Genomic DNA, 22,790 nt, shown 5'->3' with positions numbered 1-22,790 from the left:
TGTGATTTTGATTTTAAATTTAAATTGTAAATATTAAAGCTAAATTGAGAATTTAAAATTTTAAACCAATCGACGTATGAATATTAATAAAGATTTTAAACATAACTGACAAAAATCGACAAGGGGAATTCTGGAATATCAGATACTGATTGACGACAGAGCAATGAACAATTGAAAATCTGGAGTTTAAATGTTAATATTGAGTGCAGTGTGACAGCTACGTGAAGTGAAATACACCTGATGATGGCCGGTTGCAGCCAAAACATGTAGTGTGAAAGAAGGAGAACAAGAACTACAATAAAGTGTTACATTTGCGACGGAATTTGTATTATACATATAGAACTGTCTCAGTATACCTATGTTAGCTGCGATTAAATATTACCACCACATTATAAACTTCAGAGATAAACCAGAATAATATTTACATATACTTTAACATTTAATCCCTTCTCAGATTTCCCTGTTTATATTTAGAAGAAACATGAATAAATACAAAATAAATGGACCACAAAGTAAGTTATATCATACTGAGAACACATCACATCTTCACTTAAAACAGAAAACTGAAGTGATCTGATACCATACCACAAATGCTCCTAACAAAAATATTCAAGTAGTGCTTAAGAGAAGCTTAAGAGAGGGTAATATTAAAATGGATATTAAAGAAACAGGGTGGGAAGATGCTGATTGGATTAATCTAACTCAAAAGAAGGGGCCCAGTGGCAGGCTCGAGGAGAATAAGAGTCCCTTGGGTTCCATGACAGACCGGAAATTTCATTATTAACTGAGTAATTATTAGTTTCTCAAGACTGACACTGCCCCATACAGTTTGGTGGTTAGCTGGTTAATAAATGGCTAAAAGCAAATGATCATGCCCAATCAGAGAACATGTCATATACAGTAAAACTTGGTTATAGCAACATCGGTTTCTGCGACACCTTGTCTATTGCATCAAATATTCAATGGTACGAACTAATTCCTCATAAAGCAACTGTTTTTATACCTTGCTTAGTACGACATGCACAAATGCATCAACCTCGTATGTAACGTCATTTTCATTCCTGAATTTCTCTGATATCGTGGGAAAGTTCGATGTGTCTGCCCACCCTCACTTTCTCTACTTGCTGACGTGACTGTCCTGGAAGAATACGACCGCGGGCTGCAAGAGGAGCGTGGGTTTTATGCAAAAACAAGGGTGTGGGGTGGGACTGCGTGAATAGTGCAAGAAGACGCGGCAGGTTGTTAACTGCATTCCTTTCCTAGAATCTCGTCTAACAGGACCTCACATTGTCTAATTACCCTATAGTGTTCCTGCCTAAACCCAGAGAAGTGCAGTAGCGAAAACATGGCAATGAAAAGGAAAGTTTTAAGCATTGAAGAGAAAGTTAAAGTGATTCGTGAAATATTGTGTGTATTGTCAGTGAAAAGCGCTGTAATATGTCTTTGATATTACACATTTGGGCAATTCCACGTTAATGTTACGTTAGTCTGTACTTAACTACGTATTTCACTAAAAAATGCAACATTTTAACTCGGTTTTTGGTAGATTTTTACATGACTAACATAAGGCTACTGTGGAAGTGCCCATTTCGGTTACAACGACATTCGTTTATAACGACACTATTTTTAGGTCCCTTTGATGACGTTATAACCAAGTTCTACTGTATCTATTTTTGAACTGTTTTGCCCTATCAATAACAACATTACTTACTGAACTATATACAAACTGAAAGGTTCAATATGACAGCATGTAGGCAAATTTTAAATATGGATATATACAACTGCAGGAGAGAAGGAACTTGGCAAAACATTATACGTATTGCACTCTAATGGGGAGCAGGTCAGCCATGATCCGAACAAGAAGACATATGGGGCGTTCAACCATTGAGGAAACCTGGGAGCAGCGCACAGCGAACACAATATTTCTCACAGATTGATGCTGTAATTGCCAATAGCAGGATGAGTCATTGGCGCTGATAAACGCATGCCGTCAGGTGGTCTGATATTTTCATTGCAATAAGTCCCATTAATGGTCAGTCTTTGTTAGAGGTGTCGACAGGTGGTCAACATTTATACTGAAATGAAGTTCACTACTGAACAGTGTGTGTTTATTGTCGAAACATTTGCTAGGAAAAATCTTACAGAAAATGTATACATAAGTTTTGTCGTAAATATCCTGACTCACCACCTCCCACAAAGTCGTGTGTATCCAAGCTTGTGAAAAAGTGCGTCTTATTTCATTCTGCAGAGCTTCTGTGCTGTGAGGGTTATTCTTGTAGACTTTTCCCTTCAGGTTTCCCCAAAGATAAAAATTGCAAAAACTGAGATTGCTCCTATATGAGTTTAACTGGATTGTAATTGCTGCACTGTAATCAACCCAAATTTTTTTAATTTTTGTTTATTAAATTTCATTCTACAAGCTTCAGCTGTGAAGACTCTGGCATTTTGAAATATGCAGTTTGTTTTGTTCTTCATGAGATACATATTTTAAACAAATTAGACACAGTGAATCCTATTTCATGAACCCAACCACGGTAGCTGGAACCGGGACTACCACAGCTTCCACTCAGTCTATTGAAAGACATGATTTTTTCATAAATTGATTCAGGCTTTAGAAACAGCAAAATACCACTTTAAGATCTGCTGTCACAAAAGAGACATACAAAAATGCATCATGCACAGCCTATTTGCCTTATAAATGCAACCATGCTCGATCAGTATTTTGACTACTGTATGGAATAACAAACCCTAGTATTGAAGTGAGTCATATGTTTAAAATCCGGTTTCCTTATAGTGTTTTGTACTTCTTTACATGAGACAGAGTTACAAATGAAACATCATACAATTCTAACTAACCTTGACTACAAACATGGGATTCAAATCACTGCCTTTCTAGAACAACCTTCTATGAATATGAGATCACTTTCAACCTACAATACGAATATACTGTGTGATAAGTTAAAAATACCTATCTGTATTGGTGGAGAATGCACGTTTAAGCAAAGCACAACTAAAACAACTATAAAAATCAAATCACTAAAGCTAGAAAAATGATGCTTGAGCCCGCACATTCATGAACTCACTGTCAGCTTGCTTAAATCACTGTCCTTTCTTCTGATCACTGATAACTTGTCTGAGCACATATTATATTTATATTTGCTCCTTACAGCAGCTGATTAGCAACAGTGCACTGCTAGCTTGCTGCAAGTGTCTCAGACATCAGAAAATACAGATCATGAAATACTGCACACTAACAGCACCTGACTGGTTCAGCTACAGCATGAGACAGTGAGAATCTGATGTTTCTTGCTATGGTCTATAGATCTGCAACCTGCCTCTATATATGCATCCAGCACTAGCACATACTGCAAAGAAGAGCCACAAAAATGTGTGCCAGTGGTAGCAGCAGAATTGGGTAGCCGAAACAGAACTGCATGTACTGTTAATTATGTCCAAAGAAGAGCCATGAAAATGGTAAGATTGACAGCACAGGAATCGTGGGGGGAGGGGGGGTGAAAGAGAACTGTTACATCTGGTTCTTTAGTGATTATGAACTTACGAGTTTCCATCTCAATTCTTGAGCGCAGATCTGAAAGAGGTGCTTCATAGCTACGATCCACAGCAGCTCTGAAACTCTCATTGCAGCCTCGACCTCGAATCACCCTGACTGCGCCCTGAGCATTTCGGTAAGTATATGCTGGATCAGACTCTTCCTGCATCTGAATCTGTAGGAATAAAATCAAAACTTATGACTCCGGATTACTAGGATTTTGGTCTTCATGTACTATCCAGTATTCTAAACAGCCCTAATGAACACATTTCGGAAACTGGATCTGTTTGCATCCTCAGGTGATGGGGTGGGAGAGACATGCTCTGTTGGGTGCAGTAGAAAGAGCTGACCTCAATCACTGGACCTCCAAAATGTATTCTTCAGTGTTCTTTAGAATACCAAGTGATGGATAAAGTCCACTACCCCAGTAATCCCAAATATTATACACCACCATCATAGTCCTTTAGAATCTACAAGAATTTATGGTTTGCCCCAAATCATAAATAAAGTTAAAATTAAATTAATTAACTACAAATGCTGGTAGACCAAAATTTTCACATAGCTTCAGGAATAGAGAAGTAGTTCTAATTAAATAATCTAATTTATTGATGGGATTGAATTTCAATGTTATTCTCTAGTATATTGTTGGTTATGTTTATAATGTGTTTTCTTGGTATGTTTGTATACATATTTTCTATATCGAAGGAAAACATTCTTATATTTCTATTCAATTCTATGGTTTTTAATGTGGGGGGAGGTTGGTTTGGAATTGCATACATTGTATGTATGTATGTATGTATGTATGTATGTGGTAGTTTTAAGCAATTTTGTAATATTTTTGACAATTGTTTTGCTAACTCATATGCTGGTACATTCTTCCAATTGATTATGGGTCTAATAGGTGCGTTCACTCATGTTTGTGATAGACAAGTTCACTATAAAGACAGCCAATATTAATAAAGAAAGTAAGTCTGTAAGTTAAGAATGAACTGTAGGAAATGTCATTTCCAAAACGTTTTAGTGGAAACTGAACACAACAGAATATTATGTGAAGGCCTTCATTCCAACACGACTTGACTAAATGGTGCCAACAATTTAAAGCTGGGATGAAGTGAAGAATCATGTTTATGTTCTTCGTGTAGAACTTCTGAATGACAAAACAGTGCATGCACTGAAAGCAGTGACAGTTAACACCACTCAGCATGAGGTTTGGTAGTTAAGGTACAGGACCCTAAATTGTGGATGTTTATAAAACAAGAGCTAAAAAAACTTAATAGTGGAATTAATTATTATACAATTACACGGGATTTCTGCTTAATCTCTGGTACTTCAGTGACTTCAAACTTGCTGGAATGATTTCCTGAACTGGTATCCAGAACAAATTTCTTGTACTTCTGGTGCATTAAATTATGCATAAATCACTTCCTTTTCTGAGGAATCATGATGTGGTGTTGAAGGAACATAAACCATGTGGCTGAATCTTGGGTGTATTATGTTGCTATGGAAAACCAACTGGCAAGATTTAATTGTTTAAGTGAAAAAAAGAAGGAACACACTTTCATAACTTTTAAATTAACTTCCATCTTAAATGCAACTTTATGTAAAATAACTCCTTTACATAAAAATAAAAATAAAAATTAACAATTAGAATTTTCTACATATTTCAGCCATACTTGGCCATCTTCAGGTAACTGTCCAACCTTTCAAAATTGCTACACTCTATTTTCAATGTAATTAAGATGAATTATTCCCTAAGTTAAACTATTACATTTTCCATTTTTGTTATTCACTCGTTAAAACATTTGTTGGAAACCTTCACTTGTTATGTTTTCATGCGCTGCCTTCCTTCTGCAGCATCAGTGTTTTTCATGTTACTTGTGTAGCTCGCATCGGTGTCGGTGTGGTGTTATTATCTTGTTGTTATGTGTCCCACTGGTATGTATGTCTCTACATTGTTGGACTAGTTGAGTGTGAGTCACTTAGTGTTATTTTTAATGAATGGATGATGAAAATGGAAAACACTGAAATATTATAACTTAGGAAATAATTCATCTTAATTACACTGAAAATACAGGGTAGCAATTTTGACATGCTGGAAAGTTGGCCGAAACATGTAGCAATTTCTAATGGTTAATTTTTTAACTTTTATTTTTGTGTAAAAAAGTAATTGTAAATAAAGTTGCATTTAAGATGGAAGTGAATGTGTGTAAGTGGTACATTACTGCAACGAGATGCTGAAATACAATATTTTAGATTCTATACCTGCTGCTTCGAACCAAAATAAACATTTAATTCTCACTCTGTATGGTCTTGTGGAAAATATTTACAGATATTAACTATATAAGTAGATGAAAATGAAAGTAAAAGTTTAAGATTGACCTCTCATCTTGACATATTAGTTGATGAAATAGCATTCATGATAATATTTCAGAGATGCCAAAAAGGGAGTGTGTTTCATAGATTATATTGTGTATAAGTTTTGCAGCTGAGATATGTCCAAGAAGGAACTGTGATCTGCTGCTATTTATATCTGCAATGTTGAATTAAGTGCATTTTGGACTGAACACAATTTCAAAATATGTAAAATTACAAAAGTTGTACTTCAGGGTAATTGTGACTGGTTTTAGCCGATTCTTGGGAAATTACTGGCTGAAATTCATGGTTCAGATGCTGTTCATTTAAACGTTTCAGTTAAGTTCAGATTCCTCAAAATTATGTCTTCTTGTGTCAAGCACTGTTCTGTAATCATGAATATAATATATAATATTATAATATATAAATCTTGCATTTAATAGTTCTGTATTTCACATACGAGTACATATATCCACAAATTTGTGAACATTATTCAGGCACTGATAATGTCATATAAAGAAGCCCTTCACAACTAACTTACATTTTGAAACTTACTCTTCACATACTGTACTTACTTCTTGCACCATTGTCTGTAAAGACTCCAAACTTGATGATTTTTTCATCCCTAGCGATGGCCCAAATTCATTCTTTACCTGAATATCCAATCCTACACATAAAGAAAATTGAGGTATGATAAAAGGTAATATTACAACCATAAAACAGAATTTCAACATGTACTAATTTATCTAGTCAAACTAGAATAGCCTTTATATGATCTATGTGTAAATAACAAATCCACACTCCTGATCAGTAACTAGACCAAATAAAAGAAATACTTTTATGAAAAACATAAAATTTTAGGGAAAAATGGTATTAGAACAAGCAGTGACATTAATAAGTCATGCACTATATTACAATTATATCATGCCCATTCCTTCTACTTCTGATTTACATCAACATGCAACATAGGAATAACAATAACATGGCACAAGGAAATCAATATGCGCTTCTGAATATTTGAATTTTGATTATTCCTCTTTACTGTGACAAAGACAGGTCAGAACCATATATGTCTATCAAATCTGAATGTGATGGACTTAAAATCTATAATTATCAGAATTCAGGATGGTGATAATCACAAAAACACATCCACTATACTGAATGAGTTTGGTCAATGTATTTATCTAAGGTCCATTTATCATTATCCTCTCATCTACACACCTCTCACTAGTGATCACTTTCTACAGAGCTTTTCAACCAACAGTTTGTTTGGATCTGTTCTTCCTCTGTGAGCCACGATATCCAATCCATCTCACTCTTCTTGATTTAATAAACCTAGCAATATCAGATCATGAGCAGAATTTGTAACGTTTCTAATTCTGGGATTTCTTCAATTTCACTGTTGATATTGACTGCTTAGCAATATGTAAAATGTGTCAAGTCCCTGTAAAGCACACGTACAAAATGTGTGCCTTCTAATGGCATTTGTTCACCCTTATAATGTGGGCCTGTGCTTGTCCCTGTCTTTACATTGTACAGACACACGGCATTCAGATATTAAACTGCAGGAAGACAGAAGCAATGGTTTGCCAAACTGAACACCAAGAGCAATGTACTGTGACAGTCAAACAGGTTGCTTTTAAATTTGCCTAAAATCAAATAACTTTGTTTCTTAGCTATGGAAACAGCCTACCCTACAAAACAGATACTATTATAATTATATATGTATATTCTCTAATCTTGTATAATACAGAAATATGCATTGATCATACTGTAATGATAATGGAAATGAGAAGAACAGATTAAATTGATTGAAGGACCAAAGAAGTACGTACTTTCTGAGTCAGCTTGTGATCGAGTTACACTAATTATAGATTCTACTGAGTTGGCTCGAATCATACTGGATGCTATTATTTCCTGGTTTGGTTTCACTAAAAACAGATGAAGAGAACATCATTCAATGCTTTGCACATGAACTTACAAGTCCATGGAGATATTAATTGTTAATAATCAATGAATAACATTTTAATATTTTAAGGATTTGGGTATAGACAATTAGTCAACATACACTGTTAGTCCATACAACATTACATTCTCACAAGTCCCAATACACATTAAACTGCAAACAAAGGAAACACAAACAGAGCAAAACACACTAGGCTTCAAATGATTACAACTTATAAAAAATTACTGCATTTTCAGCATATTAGATAAAATTTGTCATTAATTACCTCTAAACGCCTGTCTACTTATTTGCTTCACAAAAGTATTATTAGCAATTCCTTAGTTACACAAACTTCATAACACCATGGATAACAGAAAACTAAAAATGTTGATTGTTTTCGAATGTACATATTAGAATGAACATGATATAAGATGAAGCAAAGAGGAGTTGGGGCTGTTATGTTTAGTGAGTAAGAAAGGAATATATCGTTACAGAAAAATAGATGATTCTTGTCTGAAAACTAAGTACATTTCCATTATAGATTTATAGAAGAAATGTGATTACACATTAAATTCCAAAACGAGAAAAAAAAAATGGAAAATTTGCCTTTATACAAGTGCCAAAACTCAAATTAATGCTGGATGTATTACGAGGCTACATTTTATGGCAAGTGAGCATTCAATATTCCAATATTTAGTTTCTGTGCTACTTTATCATGAAACCCCAGTTTCAAGCAGGTATGCTGCTCTCAACTTGTATCTTGTGTCAGAAATTAACAAACAAAAAAAAAATGCAAATGCTCACTGCACAATAATTGGTGTAGTGCAGAATCAGAAGCAACACTAATTAAACTCAATAATCTCCCTCTGGGTGCCATTCTTGTTCCAACAATATTGAGAGAAACAAGTCATAATAAAGTGTTTTTGCTTAACAAATTCACCACTCAGGCACCACTACAAATTCCCGCTTTAAATGCTCTAGGACAAAAACTCAGATGTGAAAAATTTACTTGAGTATCAAAGCATTTTTCAGATTTTACTCTACTATTATAAATTAATTTTTAGATTGGCATTCATACTAATATCCACAATTAAAGAAAAATGTCTGTGGAATTCCTGACAACCTCTTGCAGAAAGTTAAAAGTTTATGAATTGCCATAGAGTCTTCATGTCCATATACCACAAAGACAAATCTGCATAAACCCTTTCCATGTTTCAGCAAAATATATGTTTGAATAAAAATTATAGAATTTAATTCTTATATAGACAGCTATGAACAGTGAACAGGGAAGTATATGGCTTAATCTTTGACTTGTCCCATATCATCTATAATGATTCATGGATGAAATAAAATTGAATTGAATTGAATATGGTAAGGAAGTGGTCTTGACCTATCTTACTTTACTACTACTGCAGGTACCTGGAATGACTGATGCAAACGACATAAAACCGGGATCAGAATATTCAGCCTCTCAGTCAAAACTCAGTGAGTTCAGATACTCACAAATATAAAGCATGGGTGCTTTCAATTTTAGCATCTTATTCTGTGATTTGAAGTACATGTGAATTTGGGATTGGAGCAGATTGATGCAGATCAAAGTGAAGTTTTTGTGCCAATTTTCAGTTATAACCAAGCAAATAATTTCATAAATTATTTTGAGAGACAAAACATGAGTGGGCAGACACATGTGACTTCCTGTTATACGTTCCCTTTATGCACTGAATGCAAAGAAGACAGAAATCAAGCATTTTACAAACAGGAAACTATGTTAACAGATTATACCTCTTTATCACTTTCCAGTATACATGTTATAGGAACATTCACATGACACTCATACTATACTGAATATAAAACAGAACAAATTAAAACATTTAACAGAACAGCTGTCACAACAGAATAATTAAGATTATATTTTAGATTGCACCATAGCTCAAGCAGTTAAGTCACTAGCTTCCCACAGCGGTGGCCTGGGTTTGGTCAAGTGGGATTTGTGGTGGACAAAGTTGTGCTGGGGCAGGTTTTCTCCGAGTACTTTGGTTTCCCCTGCCAATCATCAATCCACCAAATTCTCCATCCTCATAATCACCCAGGGCAGGTACAATAGTCCAAAGAGGGGCAATGTGCCGAGAGGACCCACTATGCGAATAAAGAAAATTACATTTTTAACTTTGAAAGAGAGAATAGAATTCTTTCCATAGTCAACATCTAGTGTTAAAAAATTATGTTTTGCATCATGACTAAATGTTTGTAGTATTAAGAGTTGCAAAATGAAATGTACATTCTTCACATCTTCAACAATCGAGGAAACCTGGGAGCAGCACACAGTGGACACAACATTTCACACAGATTGATGCTGTAATTGCCGATAGCAGAACAAGTCATTAGCACCGATAAACGTGCACCATCAGGTGGTTTGATCTTGTCACTACAGTAAGTTGCATTAATAGTCAGTCTGTGTTACAGGTGTCGATAGGCAGTTGACATTTATACATAAATGAGGTTCACTACTGAACAGCGTGTTTGTTGTTGGAACTTTTGCAAGGAAAAAACTTACAGTAAATGAATCTGTAAGTTTCATTGTAAATATCTTGACTCACCACTTTCCACAAAGTTGTGAGTAGCCAAGCTTCTAAAAAAGTGTGTCTTATTTCATTCCGCAGAGCTTCCATGCTGTGAGGGTTATTCTTGTAGACTTTTCCCTTCAGGTTTCCCCAAAGATAAAAACTGCAAAAACTGAGATCTGGGAGGCCACAGTCCTCTACTGATTAGTCTCTCTTCAAACACTTCCTGTATCGCAACCATGGTTGTAGTAGTGTTGTCTTACTGAAAATAGCCATATTGTCTTTCTTCAGCAGTCAGCTGATTGAAGAAGGATTCAGTATATCATTAACATAGTGGCAGAGTTCAGAGTTTCATGGATAAATAATGGACTAATGATTTGCCGCGGACTTACAGTACACTACACTACCATTTCACTATGTAATGGCACTTGATGCATAGCGTGAGGATTTTCATTGCTCCATATTCCTACATTTTGTGCACTGAATGGGCCACTAACATGAACCCATGCTTCATCAGTCATGATCAGAAGCTGTGGATCCACGAGTCCATCATGAACATTTTGCAGCAGCCAGTTCCAAAAACGAATTCTTGCTGGTTGTTTCGGCTCATTCACAACTGTTATTTTATACGGGTGAAATTTGATTAATTTTGTGGCTCTGAAAGTGGATCCTAGTGAAACACCGGTTTTCTGTGATAAGTGTCTTAATGATTTTTGAGGACTGATCTGTAGCCATGCCACAATATCCCAAACTTTCTCTTCAGTCAGCACAATCCTCTCCGAGTGCTTCTTTATGTCACACACTGAACCTGTGGCCCACCACTTTTTCACAAGCTTGGATACACATGACTTTGTGGGAACTGGCAAGTCAGGATATTTGCAACGAAATTTATGGATACATTTTCTGTAAGTTTTTCCTTGCAATAGTTTTGTCAGTGAATATACACTGTTCAATACCAAACTTCATTTCAGTATAAATGTCGACTACCTATCGACACCTATAACACAGACTGACTATTAATGCAACTTACTGCAGTGACTAGATCAGACAGCCTGATGGTGCGCGTTTATCAGCGCTAAAGACTCGTTCTGCTATCGGCAGTTACAGCAGCAATCTGTGAGAGATGCTGTGTCCACTGTGCATTGTTGCCAGGTTTCCTTGATCAGTGAACTTACTGTATTATTCTTACATGCTCGAAATTATTCCATTACCACAGCGGGTCTTTCTGGTAAGTTACAGTTTTCTATTACTTCCATACTACAGGCTGTTGATAGCCTGTCTTCAGCCAATCACTATCATTCCATCCTGCCTTGACTGACTGAGGCTGAGTACTATGTGAAAATTCCAATTAAATGATTTATGCTTACATGAGAAGGGATTCATTTATGTTTTCTCCTCCAAATGAACAAGAGTGCAGTAGTGTCAAAAGCATGTTAAGTAGTAATTTTCACTTCAGTAAACAAGGCTGCAAGTGTGTTACATACTGGTTATCATTAAGAGCAGATATGGTTCAAAAGCTGTCAAAAAGTACCTTTTTTTAGTCATATGCAAGTCTCAAATTTCTGTGACTGAACTGAGAAAAAATCTTGATCTCAATATGACTGTTGATTTTTCAATCCCAAACTTCAAAAACTTCTCAGATAACCATTTTTGCTTTGAACAGTAGCATGCAATTTACCCACATCAGAAATGTAATGGCTGGTAACACTAGCACAGAACAAAGTAGATGTAACTTAAGTACTCTTTAGTGCATTGTGAAAAACTGGTTAGAGTTACAAATTGTGTTTACAATACACATTTTGGTAAAGTAGAGAAAACTCTTGTTATCATCTTAATACTTGGGAAGATTTTATGAATTCCCATCTCGGGCTGCAAAAATCATTCAGACATATGCCTATAAAATGTAGGTAGGTGAGTCAAATGAAAACCGTAAAACTGAGATAAAAATTCGAAATATTGCACCATTGTCCTATAAGTTGGTAGACATGTTACCAATGCTATAAAGAGTATCCTATAGGTGGCAGTATTTCACAGTGCTGGTTTGAAGATGGCTGCTCCACTACGTACCTGTACATGCACAAAAGAAGAACAATATTCTGTAATTTGTTTTTTGATCAGTGAAGGTGTGAAACTGACTGAAGTTCATTAATGGATGAATGTTCAGTATGGTGATGCATGCTTGTCACAGCAGCAAGTGTAAGAGTGGAGTAGGAAATTCAGAAATGGTGTGACGTCTGTGGCAGACGCTCCTCACCCGGGTCAGGTGCACAGAGTCGTGACCCCCGAGTCTAATGCAGCAGTTGAAGCCGTAGTGATGGAGAATTGCCAAGTGTCGGTGGATGAAATAGCCGAAATTCTTAACATGAGTCACGGATCAGCGCACCATGTCATTCATGATGTGCTCCGGTTTCACAAAGTGTCTGCAAGGTGGGTGCCACAGCAGCTGACTCCAGAGAGAATGAGCAAGGAAGGGCGTCATTCCTCATCACCAAAACTCAAGCAGTTCTGGACGCAGCCATCTGCAGGGAAGATTATGCTGACTCTCTTTTGGGATGAACAAAGCATACTCTTGGAGCACTACACGCCTCGGGGGAACACTATCACCAGTGCCTCAAATTCCATGAGGAATCATCTTCAACCTGCAGTCAGATCAAAGCGATGTGGACTTTTAACTAGAGGTGTCCTTTTGCAACATGACAATGTGCAGCCCCATAGTGCCCGTGCAACAGTTGCAACAATCCAAGACTTACACTTTGAGTGTCTTTCACATCTGCCATACTCATCAGACCTGGCCCCAAGTGATTACCACATGTGTGGGCCACTCAAAGAGGCAATGGGAAGAAAGAAGTTCTGTTCTGATGAAGATGTACAGCAGGCAGTGCAAGAGTGGTTGCGCAGACAAGCACAAGAATTATTTTCTAGAGGAATCCATATACTTTGTAAACACCGGAGGGCCTGTATTGCACGAAATGGAGACTATGTAGAAAATGATATATTTGTGTACCGCTTTCAATCAATAAATTAAATTAAAAAAAAAAATTACGGTTTTCATTTGACTCACCCTCGTAGAAGTAAGTTTCACTGAATCTTCCTGGGGTTACAATTCCAAGCACAACTGGCCATCCATAAACTTATGAATGAAGTGAAATCTACAGGGAAGATTTTGGATAAAGACGTCATTAGAAATACTTTTTATGAACTGAAGAGAAAGTAAATGAAATGAGATGTTATATTGTGTAAATTCATGACAGCCACCACAATGCCTTGCATTTCAAAATCAGGTCCAGAAGAAATATGAAATGGGGTTCAATTCCTGCTAGAGGCAAGAAATCTTTCTTTACTCTACATCATCCAGAGTGAGTCTGGGGCCCAGCCAACCCTTCATCCAAGGCCACGCCATAGCTCAAGCAGTTAGTCAGTGGCTTCTCACCGCGGCGGCCCGGGTTCAATCCTGGGTCTGGTCAAGTGGGATTTGTGGTGGAGATTGTGGTGGAGAAAGTGGCGCTGGCGCAGGTTTTCTTCAAGTACTTCAGTTTCCCCTGCCAATCTTCATTCCGCCAACTGCTCCACAATCACCCTCACCTAGCATCTGGGGCTGGTACAATAGGCCAGAAGTGGCCGCAGTACAAGGGACTTAGTCCCAACCCACTAGCACTAACAAAAATCCTAATCCAATGGGTATAGGGGCTCTTTTATCAGGAGTAAAGTGGACACGGCATGAAGCTGACCACTCACCTCCATCTAGTGCTGAGGTCAAGAATGGTGGAGCTATAGCTCAACGTCCTGGCACATCTTCATGGCATGGTAGGGACAACTTCATATTACTTTTCTCACCATATTAGATAAACTTACAGAAACTAATCTTTTCTTTGGCTCAATTTCAGTCTGTCTAAATGATGCCGAGAGCGTATGGACATATATAGGAACAACATTTTTAGCACTCCTTACAAAGTAGGTAAGCTGCATTTATTGTTCTTATAGAGCAATTCTAGACTTATATTGGGATTAATTGGTAATGCTCAGCCAAGGCAAACTGTCACTGTCTGACAGAAAATGTGTCACTCAGTATAAAAATCCACTTTAATTACTTTAATTATGCATCTTCGTTAAGTGTTCTACTTATAAAAACGTTAACTGCAACTGTTCTGTTACCATTACATGATACAGCTCCTTTCCTTCACCAAAGAACATGTCACAACTATATGTTCATGGGGTCACCCATAAACATTTGGAATATGCGTCTGTAGCAACTGTTTATCTCATAAAATAAGGGAGATTATTTAAGCTTCATCTTACATGTCTGTTACCACTGTGCTGTGCATGCAGTAGTTCAGCAAACTGCAGCAATTCTAGTGTCACACTGTTTACAACATTAATCCCCTTACTGCCAAGTTTAAATCAAGCCTCCAGTGTTGTAGCAGCAGATTCAAATCAGATGATGAAGGTTAAAAATGTCTTGTAGATTTACAATAAAAATTCAAAGACCTCAGAACTTTCAAAAGTGAGAGAATAAAAAGGTTTTATAACCAAATATACATAACTGTGAAGACAAAAATAACACTAACATGGACATTTTAATGTATGGTTCTCAAATTTTGTGTGATAACAGATCTATGAAGAATATACAATTCTTCTCAAGGCCCCCTCCCAATTCCAGAATAGAAAACAATATGGCAACCTTGGAAAATTTAGCTTTCAGTTTCATAGGTAATAACTAATGGCCAATTGGAGCTAGACACCAGAGACAGATTAGAAAATGAACTGCAGATTTATGTGAAATACTGTTCACATGTAAACAACAATGAACCTGGCAATTCTGAGAAACATACCAGTTATATGTGACAAATTTAAGAACTGGAATTTCTGTTAGGCAAATTATGCACATAAATAGATAATTACATTTTACAGTAATTAATTTAAAGTTCTAGCTAAGTCAGTGTCCAGATTAAAACATTTCAAGAAAAACAGATATTGTAAGTTCTTTTCAGAATGTTCCATTTTACCTCCATCCTTAATCTGTGATTCTGTCCTCTTTTGGTCATTAAATTGCTGCTGCTGGAGCTGCATGTGTCGCTGTCTCTCTCGCTCTTCTCTGCAAATACAGAAACAGATTTTCAATAAGATTAATATTGGTGACCATTACTCAGATTTATCAATTACATTCTGATGTGGCCATATTTAGGAATATGTAATACTATTTCACATAAAAGTTTAAATTTGAAATTCAAAAATTTCTTAATATTTAATACTGGTACATCTTCATGTGAGGCAGGATAGCATAGTTGGTACAGTGACTGGCTACAAGCTGAATGACCAAAGGGTCGGAGCTCGAGTCCTGATGGGGGCAAGAATTTTCTCTTCTCCATGTTGTTTAGACCAGCTCTGGGGCCCACCCAGCCTCCTATCCAATGGGTATTGGGGTCTCTTTTCCCAGGGGTAAAGCAGCAGGAGCATGAAGCTGACCACTCACCTCCAGCTAGTGCCAAGGTCAAGAAAATGTGTATCTATATATCCACTCCCCCATATGCCTTCATGATCTTTTGTCACATAATTTATTCAATATTTCATACAATATTACTAATTCAATCCTGACATCAACAGACTTTCTGGATTCTTCTAGCAGTAATAATATGAAGCAAACCTGGCTGAGACACATGCATGCACTTGTGAACTTATGCAAACCAACCTAAGTTTCTTGTTGCGCTGGTATGTATCAGTGTGTTTGGCATCCAAGGTAGCATGGCGTTTTTCTGACATACTTTGCCGTCCAAATGCATCCCTTGTGAAACCAGCTGCTTCCTCCAGAGATAGTCTAAACATGATAAAACATCAAAATGAATTGATAGTTAGTTTTACCCTATTCTGTATACAGGATGTTTCAAAAATACATGGCATAACTTGAGGAATGAGTTCCTCATATGTAGATAATAAAAATAGTTTCTTTAAACACAGGTCTGGAAATGCATAGCTTCCCAGTTTTAAGGTCTGTCTATGACACTCAGCTCTTCAAATACCTTACAGTAAATCTTCCACATGTCCATCTACTATCTGAATATAGGCCTTAGCTGATTGCCACCTGAAGATGATCCCAAATTCCTGGCATGTTGCATATTGTCTGAAAACCTACCACAATTTAATTTTGAAGAGTTTCCACATCATCCACTGGAGACGAATACACCAACGATTTTAAATGTACCCACAAGCAGAAATCCAGTGGATTTAAATCAGGTGAGTGTGGAGGCCAGTAAATTGGTGCACCTCTACCCATCCACCTACCAGGAAACTTTTGATTCAGATACCTGCGGGCAATAAGACTGAAATGCGTGGCAGTGCCATCACATATGAAGGGAAGTTCTAAACAAGTGATCAGTGGCATGTTGACCAAGAAATCAGACATGTTGCTTTCCAAGAAAGCTTTGTAATTGTGCCCTGCAAGCCTGTTTGGGAATACACAGGGTCCGAATAAATTATCACTATGAATACTGGTCAAGATGTCGATGGAGAACTGCTGTTAGTGATGTGATGGAAGAATCAGATGTGGATTTTCATCTGCCCACAGATGGTGATGGTGAAAATTCTGGATTCCATCTCTTGTGAACTGTGCTTCATCCATAAATAGCACAAAGCAAAGGAAGTCAGGATTTGTACCACACTGTTGTAAGAACCACTGGCAGAACATTACCCAGGCAGGGTAATCTTGTAGTGACAAGGCCTTTACATGCTGCAGATGGTAGGGATACAGCTGTTGTTCTCACAGTGCTCCCCAAACAGCCGAATGAGCAACACCCACTTGCACTGATACCCTTCATGTGCTGATTCTAGGAGTTTCATTCACACCATCCAGAATATCCTCCTCTACTTCAGGAGTCGTGTTGGCAACACGAGGTGCAAAATTCCCATGTTCACAAAGGTGGCAATGGATACTTACAAATAGTTTCCTATCTGGACATATTTATCCTGGATACCTTTCTTGGTACAAATGATGAACCACCACAGCATTACCGTCCACCAAACCAAACATGAAATGCATGTCAGCTAGATCTTGATTTGAGTACATTGTTTCAACAACTTGCAATCACCACACGCTTGAACCACTGCTACTCCCGTTTTCACCATACCACCTATAACCATCATGAAGTCAGGAGCGGTTCATTGTCACAGGCTCTCGTGTCGTGTCCACAATACTCCCTAAGGTCGTCACAGGGAATCCAAGCTCACAGCGGAGGGCCTATCAGAAGTTATAATGATCGCCCATATAACAATAACAAGATTTAATGAGAACAAAACACAATACAACGCACTACAAGAATATACAAAAAAAAATAGAGCACTGTGGCCATACAATGTCACTAACAACCCAACATAAATGGCTGATTTCAGCCCTATATTTATCCACACTTCATGGCATCCGACTCAGCCGACATGCCCAGTTCCACTGGCCCACCTACATTATGTACAGAAGTCGTTACAGCACAACATGACTTCACTACTGGTTCTTGGTCAGCCACAGGCGGCCCCAAAGAAAATATATATAACTAAACAACTCCATGTATCACCGCCATACCTTTCCCCTGACGTCTGTGGCCAGCTCCCATCTACACCGAAACTAAATTTAGAAATTCCTCCCGCTGGTCTGCCAATGTCCTAGCCCGAATGGATCCACTATCAGACTACTCCACTGCTCCCAAAACATACTTCCTTCCGAGACACACAGGGATACGAAGGGAGGGGAAAAACTACATGGTATAGGGGTAGAGGAGGAGGGGGGCTCTAGGACAACAATAAGGGATAGCGTGGAAGGTATGGCTGGAAGCCATGATGTCACGGAAGGGAGATGCTGCTTCAGCACAGCTCATGCTTAACACACAATTACTGTACACTTCTCCTATTAAGATTTGGAAAGTTTCCAAGATTGTGTCAGACAGATACCACAACTGTCGTAATGTAGTAAATGATGGAAATCGTCTGTGGGAGTTTCAAAATTCAGTTTATCACTCTATGGTTTTAGAAAGCCTTAACTCAGAAATTATGCATTTCCAGACCCATGTTGATCCAAACTATTTTTATTATCTACATATGAGGAACTCATTCCTGAAGTTACATCACATATTTTTTAAACACCCTGTACTTTAATTTCACTACACCTTCCGCTTTTGGACCATGTACAGTAATTTAAATATGAATTTGATTTGTTTCATTCTGTTCCGTCACACTAACAAATTACAAAGACAAAACAACTCTGTCCAGCGTGACTAATGGAGTTTTTACTACTCGAAATCTCAACGCCCTTACACGTTTTGGTCCTTATAGACCATCATCAGAGGGAACATCGATACTTTTTTTTTTGGAAATTAATATCACAATGGGTGTTTTGAGTGTTAAAACACATATACGTACAATGTTTGTAATGCACAATGTATACAAAATCCAACTTTTCCACAACTGCAGCAGCCTTCTTGGTATATTAAAGTTTTTGAAGTTTTTTAAAACTTTGTTATTTAAGTTAGAATTTATAAACCAAGTATAGATTCGTATCCCTTCTCCTATTGTCTTTCTTGTTGGGGCTGAACTTGTGCCACCTGTCTCTCTTGAGAAGGAGATTCTGCAAATATATTATGGGTATTGTATTATTTCAGCGACCCTAATGTATTGTAACGTGTTTCGTTACAGAAGACGCCGTAGAGATGGTTAATTGGTTTATTTAACAATCTACAAATAACGGCTACAATTAATTATCACAATATTAAGGGTTTCCACACTTTACAAACCCTGCAACAAAGTCTCTTAACACGATCTTCACTTGTCTTCACGTACTAATAACGCGGGAGCTATACAAGTCTCCCTGAATTACACACTCCAAATATAACTGTACTACAGCACTCACTAAGTATCGAAAGCACACAATAAGTCTTCCGCTCGCTGACTTCTTAGTTGTCGCACACACGTCTGTAACTCGTAACTTGCGAACTCAGAACTAACTCGGAGGTAGCTCGCTTATAAACCCTCAGCAGGTCAACAAGAAAACAACCACGTGGTAGGCATCACTGTTTATCCGTGTTGCCTAGCGACCGCGATATCCCTTGGTGACGTCACCACGGGGAGAGTGGTGGGGTGATGACTCGCCTATTACGCAAGCGCTACGTTACCCCTGGGGAGGTAGGGGTCACATGTCACACTATATATACAGTGCTTGAGGTGGAATGAAAATAGAACTGGGATGCCATCCCACCGCATCCCGCCCCACCTCAGTACATTACATTTACTGCCAAAGAAGCAACGGGATGCTTTTAAGCCATTCAGAAAAGAACCGGGATGCCATTCCGCCGCATCCCACCCCACCTCAAGCCCTGTATATATACATATATATATTTTAAGGATTTAGTTGTTTCATCCTACTTTGGTATCGTCCTGTGTTTGTTTGTGGCGTACTGTGTTGTTTTACCTGTTCTAAAGTGTACTGCACCGCGTTATTTAATAATGAAACCAAAAAAGAACAAGAATGGGTCACATATACCTACACAAGAAATTACATACGAAAAATCACAAAACTATTCAAAAACACTAACATAAAGGTAACCTTCAAAACAACCCACACATTAGGTAAACTAATAAATTAAAAACAAGAAATAAACTCATATGAACAAAGTGGGATATACAAAATAACATGCCAAAGCTGCCAAAAAGTATACATCAGCCAAACTGGTAGAAATCTAAGAACAAGATACAAAGAACACATATGAAACATACGACTAAAGAAAGACGAATCAGCATTTGGCCAACATATACTAAATAAACGCCATCAGTACAGGCCGATCATGGAAATAATTGAAGAAGCCAAGAAAGGAGGCATCATGAATATAAAAGACGATTTCCATATAAATTGCTTTAATAAATTCAATAAATTGACAGAAGAACAAAAACACACAAAAAAAGTAATAACCAACGTAACATGTTCAACCTCATAATACAACATCAGAACGCACCCACATTAACGTCACAGACATAGGAAGTATAAATTACGCGGAGCAGTACACTTTAGAACAGGTAAAACAACACAGCACGCCACGAACAAACACAGGACAATACCAAGGTAGGATGAAACAACAAAATCCTTAAAATATTGTAACGTGTTTCGTTACTGAAGATGCCGCAGAGATGGTTAATTGGTTTATTTAACGATCTACAAGTATCGGCTACAATTAATGATAACAATGTTATGGGTTTCCACACTTTACAAACCCTACAACAAAATCTCTTAACACTACCTTCAAGAGTCTTCATGTATTAATAGCGCGGGAGCTATACAAGTCTCGCTGAACTACACACTCCAAATATAACTGGTTATCACGAACTATCACTGATTCTCGCACACGCATCTGTAACTTGTAACTTGCGAACTGAGAACTGTCATCGGCGGCTGTGTAGCTCCCTTATAAACCCTCAGCAGGGCAACGAGAAAACAACCACGTGGTAGGCATCACTGTTGCTAGGGTCATCTATCACAACCACTGTTTATCTGTGTTGCATAGCGACCAGTGCGCTGGGATTCGGCTCGCTTCGGCTCCGCTCGGCACGTCACCGCCGCCAGGGGGGTAGTGGTGTCCTGCGTAGCGCGAGAAGTAGTAACGAGAGCGCTACGTTACCGCCACGTGCCGCTGGGGAGGTAGGGGTCCTCCGTTGCGCAACATGTCACAATATATATATGTATATATACAATAGGGTCACTGAAATAATACAATACCCATAATATATTTGCAGAATCTCCTTCTCAAGAGAGACAGGTGGCACAAGTTCAGCCCCAACAAGAAAGACAACAGGAGAAGGGACATGAACATACTTGGTTTATAAATTTTAACTAAAATAACAAAGTTTTAAAAACCTTTAAAAACTTTAATATACCAAGAAGGCTGCTGCAGTTGTGGAAAAGTTGGATTTTGTATACACTGTGAATTACAAACATTGTATGTATACGTGTTTTAACATTCAAAACACCCATTGTGATAGTAGTTTCCAAAAAGTACCGATGTTCCCTCTGATGATGGTCTATAAGGACGGAAACATGTAAGGGCATTGAGTTTTCAAGTGGTAAAAACTCCATTAGTCCCACTGGACAGAGTTGTTTAGCCTTTGCAATTTAAATATGTTTACACACTATCTTCTAGTATATTAGGTGTAGTGCAGGACATTTAATTTTACTGTTTGACTGCATCAGATGCTATAAAATTTTATAAATTCTAACGGCTGAGGCACTATTATGTAAGCTGGAAGGTTGTGGGTTCCATTCCTGATGAGACTGTTCGATTTTTCAATTCTTCCTTCCATCTGCACTATGGCCCTGGAGTCAACTCAGCCTCTAAGAGAAATGACTACCAGGAATCTTCCTGGGGGTAAAGGGTGGCTGGCACATAAGGCTGACAGCATCACTGGCATCTGTGAGCTGACTGTCTAGAAAATGTGGGAGCCTCAATGCCTCACAACTGGTGACACAGCTGGTTAGAGGGACAGGTTTACCTTTTTATCTCTAAGTCAGCTTGAGTGGTTATGCAGTGTTCAATTATAAGGCAATTACATGTGATGAAATAGAAATGAGGAAGTAACTGTGTCTTATTTCATGATACAATTTCATCATCTGGCTGAATGACTGAGAAATACCATGTGCCATTTAAACAATATATATTAGTTTAAGATTTCTCAAGTACTTCGTCTGCTTACTGGCTTGCATAGGTTATGTCTGCTGTGTGTGTGTCACTGCTCTGATCAGATGCAGGACCACCACTTGTTGATGATGTTCCTGTCAGACCAGCCCTTCCACCTTTCTCTACCTCACCTGTTCGACATGGCACTGTGTCCTCCGGTAAAGACTTGCCAATCCTACAAAAACAAGCAGAGTAATACAGCTATCAATGAACTAACATAGCCATATTCCTTTAATGTAACCAAGGTTCTTTCAGAAATAAGATTAGTCCCTACCACTGAGGCCATAAACAAACTTAAATTATAAATGGTTTCTATATAATTGAAATTGATAATTAGGGGCCGGATTTCTATGACATGTCATATTTTTTCCCTAGGGTTTATTCCTATTTTTAAATGTAATTATGCATGTTTCCAGTCATTCTTATTGAAATTATGTCGTTTTTATTGTGCATATAAATGCATATTTTAGAGTTTTATTGGTTTTACAGCATATTTTGGCATAATTTTGAAATAAGGTCATATTTTTGTCATTTTAGAAACAATTCTTTGATATAATGTAAAATTTCGGCTCCATAATGTTTAGTATTACAAAATAAATTTCAGGCTGGACTGTTGCTTCAATGTGGAATAGAGTTCAAGTACATGAAGTTCATATTAAAAACCATATTTTTGACTGGACTGTACT

At 37.6% G+C, this 22,790-nt stretch overlaps 1 protein-coding gene across 6 annotated transcripts in view; it reads right to left on the bottom strand.

Moving 5' to 3' along the window:
• The window catches only part of LOC111869695 (partitioning defective 3 homolog), a 203,256-nt gene that overhangs the window by 30,609 nt on the left and 149,857 nt on the right, over positions 1–22,790 (bottom strand). For 5 of the 6 annotated variants that reach the window (XM_033753529.1, XM_033753528.1, XM_033753532.1 and 2 more), the window contains 6 exons: positions 22,121–22,279; positions 16,095–16,220; positions 15,412–15,500; positions 7,738–7,833; positions 6,478–6,569; positions 3,560–3,725 (listed from right to left, as the gene is read on the bottom strand). In XM_033753529.1, coding sequence (XP_033609420.1) covers positions 3,560–3,725; positions 6,478–6,569; positions 7,738–7,833; positions 15,412–15,500; positions 16,095–16,220; positions 22,121–22,279 — 728 coding nt within the window. The remainder of the gene's footprint in view (positions 1–3,559; positions 3,726–6,477; positions 6,570–7,737; positions 7,834–15,411; positions 15,501–16,094; positions 16,221–22,120; positions 22,280–22,790) is intronic. The other variant, XM_033753531.1, reaches the window with a different exon arrangement.

This window comes from Cryptotermes secundus, unplaced genomic scaffold, assembly GCF_002891405.2.
Source record: "Cryptotermes secundus unplaced genomic scaffold, Csec_1.0 scaffold1344, whole genome shotgun sequence".
Classification (NCBI taxonomy): Eukaryota; Metazoa; Arthropoda; class Insecta; order Blattodea; family Kalotermitidae; genus Cryptotermes; species Cryptotermes secundus.
This window is presented reverse-complemented; position numbering and strand designations above follow the sequence as displayed.